The sequence below is a fragment of the Triticum dicoccoides genome, chromosome 3B, assembly GCF_002162155.2.
Source record: "Triticum dicoccoides isolate Atlit2015 ecotype Zavitan chromosome 3B, WEW_v2.0, whole genome shotgun sequence".
Lineage (NCBI taxonomy): Eukaryota > Viridiplantae > Streptophyta > Magnoliopsida > Poales > Poaceae > Triticum > Triticum dicoccoides.
Window position 1 is genome coordinate 802,326,403 of NC_041385.1, and position 8,925 is coordinate 802,335,327.

An 8,925-nucleotide genomic window follows, 5' to 3' on the forward strand; every position below is an offset into this window, starting at 1 on the left:
GGGCGCCGCCACTGCTCTCTGTCCAGAGAGCGGAGAGATGAAGAAACTGCCTGGTCGGGCTGGGGCGGCCGCGCTTAAGTCACTGTGCAGCGCCTAAGGTCTAGGTGTTGCACGTCACAATGTGGCGCCTATCCCTTAGGCGCTGCACAGGTGCGTGTGGGGCCGCAACTGGACCAGCGCTGCCACGCTGGCAGGATGTGCGACGCCTAAGGGAAGGGCGCTGCACAGTAGGGTGCGGCGCCCAGCTGTCGGGCGCCACACCAAAGGGTCAGCAGAGTGAATTTTTTTCGTGATCAGGTCAGTTTGTGATTTGATTTCGTCCTCAGGTCAAATATGTGATTTCTGCCCAGCAAGTACGCCAAATCATCTGAACAGTAATAGTTTGCATAGGTATCTTATATGATCATTTGAACAGATTAAATTCAAATATTTTAAAAACAAAATTGTCCGGTAGCGTATTTTCTCGGGGGTAATGGAAAATCCGGTTCGACCGGTTTCCGAAAAATTCGTCCGAGACAACGTCAATTTTTTATGGTACATGGCGCCGCATATGTGTCACCAACTTTAGTTTGTCCCAATGGCTAGCGTTGTGTTCACCAGAGGTTATGTGTTCGATCCCTAGTACCCTGCGTTGTCTTTTGATTTTAGATACCCAGCTACAAGATACACTCACTAATGGGCCGGCCCATGGCGGACTGTTTTTAATTTTATAGTGCGAGGGATATATTTCTAAGAAAAGACCATCCTACCCTTTATTATGAAGGGGCATCAACAGATCTTCTCCGTTGATGTGTTTAGGGGGGGTTGTACTGAAGCGGAAGTATCGGTTGCGGCGTGTCTGACCCAACGGAGAAGATGGCGGCAAGTGATGCGTCAGAGTAGATAGACTGGACTGGTTGGTCGCCCGTGGAACAGAGCTACATTAGATCCTACTTACTGACTAACTTAATTACAAGTGACACTTTGTTTTTGTCTTATATCGAGAAAAAACAGTTTGCTTTATGACATTACTAGCAAGATGCCCGTGCATTGCACGGAACACCAAAATGTATTTATTTTACAAAAAAATTATTGTGATTGACCCATGAGGGAGTATTCTTATGTGTAAAAACTAACGGCATCTGCATGTTTACTTAACTCAGCACGTACATTGCTGATGCAAATCCTCCCCGACACTGACCTCCGCAAGCACGTAGATGGCGTCGTTCGTGTCCCAACAGCTCAGACTGAGCTGAGTGGGGGAGACGAGAAAAAGGAGATAAGGTGAGGAGTGGGGCGTGGTGGTGGTAGGTGGTTGGACTGAGCGGAGGCATGGGAATGGACGATGCCGTCAGCGCCACCATGCCAGATTGTTCCAGAGGCTTCCTTTTTTAATTGCTCAACAATGGGGTTATGTGAGATAAGGATGAATGAGGGAAGGCCTTATATGCAAATGTGAAGAGAGGTGCGGGTATCTTTTTGCAAAATTGCCATAGTTTGCTTTCTATCCGTCGGATATAGATCGGACGGTCTATATTGCAGGATGATAGGCACACCATCATCACCAACTCGATTTTTTATAAGAATAGAGATTATGCTGCTATGTGGATGGATGATATTCTACCATAGGAAATCAGAAACTGTCAGGACCGTGTCTGAATATCTAAAGATTCAACACTTTATCGGAGTTCAGCTACACTCTAAACTTCATACTACGCCAGCGGCCGGCCGCCGTCCATCTTCGATCCTACTCCCTCCGTTCGGAATTACTTGTCTAGATACATCCATTTGCGAGACAAATAATTCCGAACGGAGGGAGTACATCTGTCAGACCAGTTATCACTTTGCCGGTGAATAACGACCATGACGACGTCTATCTTCAATCGGACGGCTACCAAGCTTCTGGATGTCGCTCTTTATTTTCCGAAACACCCCCACGCTTCCCTTACTTTTTCACTTACCTGTAATAATGCTGCTATAAAGCAAGCATTATAGAGACTTGTACATTACGGACGATGTACTGGGTTAAGCCCTGGCCTCTGTGTTCCTGGTTGTAGCCTTGTAGGTCTATCTGAGATTGCACCAAATTCTCGTGTATGACTCCCCAAAACTAGCTACTTGTACGAATTCGTAGTTAGCTGCAGACCTTTTTAGTTCAGTTCCCTACACCTGGCAGAAACAGCAACCACGTCAACGTATAGTACTCCCAAAATCTCGTTACAAGTCATCAAACTTACAAAAAAATAAATTAAAATTGACTTATATAGACAAAATATGTATCCATCAAGTCTCAAAATTTGAAAAGCAAGTTCTGAACATACTCCCTCCGTTCGGAATTACTTGTCTCGGAAATGGATATATCTAGAACTAAAATACATCTAGATACATCCATTTCTGCGACAAGTAATTCCGAACGGAGGGAGTACATCATAACGGAACAAAAAAAAATTCCAATCTATCTCTTAATAGTAACAAAATTCAGCTTGGCTATGGACTCAGCCCTTCAACATTGTCAGAGTCAAAATAAAAAATTTCTCAACATGCAGATTTAGTTTCCATTTGAAATTTGTCACAAAAGATACTCCTTCCGTCTGGAAATACTTGTCGAAGGAGGATGTATCTAGACGTATCTTAGTTTTAGATACATCTATTTTTATCAATTTTTCCGACAAGTATTTTGGGACGGAGGGAGTACATGTTGGTGTTCTGTAAGTTCTTTTTTTTCATAATTTTTAGCAACTTCTGAAGATGCAAAAACGGGACCATGCATAACTGATGTTCCCTTCTTTTTTTCTGTAAAAGAGTGTAACTATAGACAGTACCTCCACAGAACTATAAACATCGGCGTCGGTCATTCTCTTCACTCTTTTCGCATCGAATGCAGCACACGAATCACATATGTGTGTTTCAACGGCGAAATAACGATAACATGAAAATATAGAGATACCCCTATCCTGCTTAAGGTACACATGGAGGTTAGCTGCTGAAAGAGGTACTATTCTTTTACACAACTCACCTAGAGATAAAACATTTCCCCCCCATACAACACAGAGGCGACACCCCTGGTTCAGCTATCAGACGTAACGGAACAGATCTATGTAAGGATCACACTATGACACACCGAGTTTAGTTTGAAACGCCGACTATAACCCCAGGACCAACCAGCAAAACAAGTTTAAAAGCTGCAACCCGCACAGCTAGCAAAACACAGCACCACAATCTGCAACCAATTAACTACCAGTCAGATCATCGCCAAACAGGGACGCATTTAACATCAACGAGACTAGCACGGGCAGGCTCAGTAAGGTCGATGTCGCCCATCCGTTCTTGATCTGCTGCCGCCTCCGCTGGGACCATAGCCGCGCTGGAAGATGACAAAATATTTCTTAAGAGGACTGCTGCTACACGTATATTTAAGAAACAACTGGTGGCAACTACAAAGAACTGATTTAAAGCCCAGGTCTCTGTTTCGAAGGAATCTACTTGAGCAGATTAATTTATACATAAACCTACTATGTAAAGTGGAAGGCACTTTGTGTACTTACGTCAGAACCCAGGTTGCCGCAGAACATGCCAAAAGGCCGCATTGAGCCATACGATGGTGCAGGAAGTTCCATGCCAGGCATGGGGTCAGCGAAACGACCACTGGAATCACCCCTAGGAGGTGCAGCAATGTCTACTGTAACCTGAAATGATGGAACTTCAGTAATTTTTTCTGTGCAAATTAAAGCTGGGGCCAAGGCGATCATACTACCCTCCATTAGATGAAAGGGGGGCAAAGATAAAGGAAGCACCCACAGCCTTACCTTACATCCAAGAATTTCATGGCTTTTGTCAGCTACCTTATCTGCCACACCCTCATCAGAAAAGGTGACAAAACCAAAAGCTCGATGGCCACTTCCTTTAGGATCCTACAAGAGAAACATAGAAATTGAGAAAGTAGAAGGGAAACTCCATACAGACACAGATGATGGAATTCTTAGCCTCACCCTTGGAATAAACACATTTGCGACCCGGCCAAATACGCCAAAGTAATTCCTTAGGTCATCTTTGTTTGCTTCTTGTGGAATCCCGCCAACAAATATCTTTTTGCCCGTTCCTTGAGGGGATCCAGAGTATCCTCCTTTTGAATGTAAGTCAAACAGAAATGGTACTCAATCCACAGATGAAGTTTCTTGTATGTCAAATATGGATTACACTTCATAAAAAAGGACTTGCTTCCATAAGCTGATCCACGATGATCGAAGGACTTACTTCCGTAAGCTGGTCCTGGATGATCATACTGTGCTGGTGGGCCCAAAGCTCCAAACATGGTAGCAGCTGCAATGTATACATCATATGCACCATAGCCAAGGCCATAGTCGCCCCCATCCTGAGATGCCCTGCTTGGAGGGTGTCTGATATCTTCATCCTGATGCTGGGAGATTTTCAGGTGATAAGAAATGCATACTATAAGCAGTACGTGCCACAAGACATGGCCGAATAGAAAATTAAGTATATTGAACTCTATTCTGGAATAGGATAAGTACCTTCGGAGTTGCACGGTCAACATGTAGAGTTGTTCCATCCAACTCATGCGACTCTTGCATGATACTGTCTACAGATTCTGTTGAATTATGACCAAGATGAAAATAAGGCAATATAAACACAAACAGAGTGATCATATGAAATTCAGGAATAATCAAGACCAAATACGAATCATGACGAAGAAAGAACATGGACATATAAGCTCAGGAGAAAGAGCGTATTAGCTACTGCGCAAAGAGCGAGCACAAGAGAACATTTCCAAGCTAGCTTTCCCAACTGTAAATGAATGCTAAAAAGTGGATAAGGTGTCCTTGATTGCATACGATTTCACATTTCCAGATCTATCTTACTATAGAACATACATGTTTGTCTGCCACGAAACCACAACTAAAATGGTGAACAATAACGTGCATGAACATCATATCTCAGCCAGCGAACTGCAACATACAAATATAGAAAATAATTTAATGTTTATTACTGTACAGGGAACATTGTGCTGTAGTACTGCTCATGCCAAATACACAACTGAACCATAACATTCTCAATCATTCTACTTTCTCAGATTGATGTTTCCTCGCATGACCAAATAAATTGCATGCCTAAAAGAATGCTGGAAGATTCATAGATATCAGTAAACATACCTGCACTCCGAAAAGTGATAAACCCAATTCCACGATGACCTTTTGAACCATGTTCCTAGATATGAAAAGAAAGATGGAATTCATTCCAGTGAAATCATACTGCCTCTAGCTGTGGTTTATTTCCATTCTTGCAACAGCACATTACATCGAATGCAACAATGATTATTATCACCACAGCAAGCACTTACACAGCTGGAACTTAATACAGTTTGTAGCCACAGGACAATATGGTTCAAAATTCTTATAATGTAAGAAGCATCTTATATAATACAAGAAGCATGCCTCATCTTCCCTGGCACTGTTCAATATAATATAAGAAGCATGCCTCTAGAGGGGTTCAGAAAATACTGAAAGTACGCAGCGCACCCACACAAGAGTGAGGGTCTAAGGTAGGACGTTGAAATGCCACTGGATGAATATAAGTACTGATATACAAGTACACACCCACATCCAGTGGCACTTCAAGGGCCCTCACCCTTATGGCGACATACCCGTGCTCCAAATTGCATGACGATTTTTCTGAGTACACATATATGCAATAAATTATGATGGTACAGAATATCCCCTAATTCACATTTTCTTTCAAGAAATTCATCAACAGGGCAATGGACAACTAACACATACGCCTTAATAAACAAAAGTTTCTCCATGCAAGATACGGGCTGCAGGTAAATCAGTTCCCGATTTCCAAACCTTTGGCATGTAAAGATCGATAATTTCTCCAAATGCTTCAAAATGCCTGTCAAGCAGACGTTATAGTTCAGACGAGCGCTGATAGAGTCACAAAGTAAATGAATCAGGAATGGAAAACAGATAAGGCTACAGCTCACCTACGGAACATTGACTCATCTGCAGATTGCGGAATTCGACCAACAAATATCCTAGTAGCTGTTTTTGTTCCCTGTGACTGTGGTTTCAGTTCTTCCTGTGTTAAGAGTAAAACGCACTATAATCATTACTCAACTAAAGTTTGACACTGATCAATTGAAGAGCCAATGGATAATAGAAAAACTGAAAAAGGAAAATATGTGTATGTTGTTTACCCTGGGAGTTGCTATCTTCACTTCTAGAGCTCGGTTCCCAAGAAAATGCTCACATTCAAGAACATTCTGAAAGAATGATGAAAAATGATTCAGATGTAGGTCAATGGAAAGGTGTTAACAAACTACTTTCCTAACATAAGTAAGGTGCTACTGAGCTACCTTGCAATGGCTTGAGAAAAAGAGTATAATCAATGAAGTCAAATAGAGAGGATGGGCAGATATTCATTTTACAACCTTGACATCATCAGCCGATGAGAACGTTACGTAGCCAAACCCACGAGACCAACCGGAAAAGCGATCCTATTTTTCAAGAAGCAAGATATACTGGGGTAAATCGGTACAGCAATCAGTGTATAGATGAGCCAATCATGCTGTGAGCTGGTAAACACTGCATGATGGTATAGATAGTTTTTTTTTTTTTGCAAGGAATGGTATAGATAGCTGTGGACTATGACTTCAGAAACTTAATCACCGTTGAATTTAAATATATGTCGGATATCTACGTTGGGAAATTAGGTCTTAATTATTCCTATAAAGGAAGATAACATAAAACAATTCAAAATCTCAAAGCGCATATCACAAAGAATATTAGCACATAGTATAATATATATTCCAAAGCAAACTCGGTCTTAAAAGGAATAGAATGTGCAATATATTAACAAACAGACAAAGTATAAGAGGGGTGTATAATTTGTACTGTATAATCAATGAAAGAGGAAACTAATGAGCATTTGACATGAAATGTGAAATTGCTGGAAACCTTCATGACAACACAATCCTCCAGGGGTCCAAACTTGGTCATATGCTTTCGTAATCCTTCGCTGTCCACATCCCAAGGGAGCCCAAAAACCTAAGCACATTAACGTCACATCCTCGTTACGCAGCAAGAGATGCATTTATGTATTACAGAATGTTTTTCTTGAGGGAACTTAAGTTCAGAACCTTACCACAAGCTTTGTGGCCATTATTATACTGGTTCCAGAGGAAAGTAACACAAACCCTTCAGCTCTGTTCTGGTGACTGCTTCTGGGCCCAGGAACACTCTCAAGCAGCCTTCCCTGTTCCCAATAACCACCAAGCTATCATGAGGAGGCAGGTTGACAACTTTTAGTCTTGACGAACGTCGTCGAAAAAATACACACACATGGATAAACAAAATCTGTCCATCTAGGCATCTATGCTAAACACTGAAAAGCAAACAAAATGGAGCTACGCCAGTGCAGAAACCTCTCGGGATGGCAAAAAGACAGGTGCTTTAACACAAATGTGCTCGTCCACAAGCTAAAGGGGCACAGCATCATGCAGCAACTTGCTAGTGCCAGTGTATGTATGGACAAAAGACAACCTGATTAGTGTCAGTGTCAAGGGGACAGGGGCGGGCCTGACGAGGGGAGCAGCAACTTGCCCCCAAATGATTGATTTTTGGAAAACAAGCCGCGATTTGCAGTGCCCCACCAAAGGGAGCCGCGACAAGCTGAGACTGGGGGCATCCGTCCCAGAAGGAAACAGATTTTTGGGGCGCGTTACTCTGGCTCGGGGCAGAGCTAGGGTTCGTCGCCGGCCGACGGAGCAAAGAAATCGATCCCAGGTCGGGGACGGGTGGGTGGATCTAGAACGAGGCCATTCCGGTGGAGCGCGGGAGAGGGAGGGACGACGGGTCGAGAGGGGGAGTAGTGTACCTCCGAGGCGGCGCGCTCCGGTGGAAGGAGGGGCGTCCGCCGGAGCGGAGAGGGGATGGCTTCCGTCGGAGTACAGTCGCCGCTGGGTGTGCTGCTGGTCCTTTCTTATTCTCCTTATTATTTCTTTTTTACTCCTACTAGATTATTAGAGAAGATAGACGACTGTTGCGGGACACTGCGCTTACCATTGTTTTTTGCAGAAAAGGGCTTCCGTTTTTTCCTTTATCGAAGTTATGGCCTTTGCGTTGAATGCAGCGGCCAGGAGACACTGCGGTTATCATACGGAAGAGAAGAGTTTTTTTTTTCTTTTTCGAGAAAACTTTCAATCTATTCATTTTCAATCATTTTTGGTACAACGAACATTGGAAATAATGAAAATTACATCCAGATTCATAGACCATCTAGCGACGACTACAAGCACTGAAACGAGCCGAAGACACGCCGCCGTCATTGCCCCTCCCTCGCTGGAGCCATAGTAGACAATCGGAAAGTCGTGCTAAACCCCCATAGGACCAGCGCAGCAGAGCAACAACCATCGCCGATGAAAAGTAGTATAGATCGGAAGGATCCAACCTGAAAACAAATGAACATAGACGGACGACAACCAGATCTGATCAAATCCATCAAGAATAGATTCACCAGAGACACACCTTCACACGCCCAGCAATGATAATAGACACGCCATCGGGATAAGGGCTAGACAGGGAGAACCTTATTCCATTTTCAGGGAGTCACCGTCATCTTGGCTTCTTAAGCATGACGCAAACCTTAACAAAACACGAAGAAACAACAAAAAACATAGCCCTCCCACCGGCAAGGGCTGAGATCCACTGGCCGCTGGCCTTAAAGCCACCGGAGACAAGGAACGAGTTGACTGCTAATTTGATAACACCTCGGTGAAAAGTAAATATAAAGGGCACGAACCAACCCCTCCCTCAAGCGAGAAAATGGCATCGAAAACGCGCGACCATACACGCTAGCACGACAAGCAAATGTGGAAGAGGAAAAACTCATTTGCATCGTACCCTCCACACAACCTCCGCCGAGCAATCATCC

The 8,925-nt window shown here is 43.5% G+C and overlaps 1 protein-coding gene across 4 annotated transcripts; it reads right to left on the minus strand.

Moving 5' to 3' along the window:
• Positions 1-2,882: 2,882 nt before the first annotated feature.
• Positions 2,883-7,970, minus strand: LOC119278589 (heterogeneous nuclear ribonucleoprotein 1-like). 4 transcript variants are annotated; one of them, XM_037559918.1, is made up of 14 exons: positions 7,870-7,970; positions 7,138-7,248; positions 6,951-7,040; positions 6,425-6,490; positions 6,191-6,256; positions 5,978-6,072; positions 5,841-5,886; positions 5,148-5,202; positions 4,509-4,585; positions 4,234-4,390; positions 3,969-4,102; positions 3,786-3,890; positions 3,525-3,665; positions 2,883-3,343 (listed from the first exon to the last, which is right to left on the minus strand). In XM_037559918.1, exons 2-14 carry the CDS (start codon positions 7,153-7,155, stop codon positions 3,278-3,280), a joined length of 1,116 nt encoding a protein of 371 aa, XP_037415815.1. In that variant the 5' UTR covers positions 7,156-7,248; positions 7,870-7,970; the 3' UTR covers positions 2,883-3,277. The 4 variants fall into 4 exon arrangements, with proteins under 4 accessions (XP_037415815.1, XP_037415813.1, XP_037415814.1 ...); XM_037559916.1 differs by having other exon boundaries at positions 4,234-4,396; XM_037559917.1 differs by having other exon boundaries at positions 4,234-4,396; positions 7,138-7,269.
• Positions 7,971-8,925: the final 955 nt, after the last annotated feature.

Bases quoted from the DNA above. Each gene is read 5' to 3' on its own strand.
- LOC119278589 (XM_037559916.1), bottom strand. The intron at 6,257-6,424 runs GTTGTAAAATGA...TCATTCTTTCAG, and splicing joins CATCGGCTGATGATGTCAAG to AATGTTCTTGAATGTGAGCA. The intron at 5,203-5,840 runs GTTTGGAAATCG...TTTCATATCTAG, and splicing joins TCGATCTTTACATGCCAAAG to GAACATGGTTCAAAAGGTCA.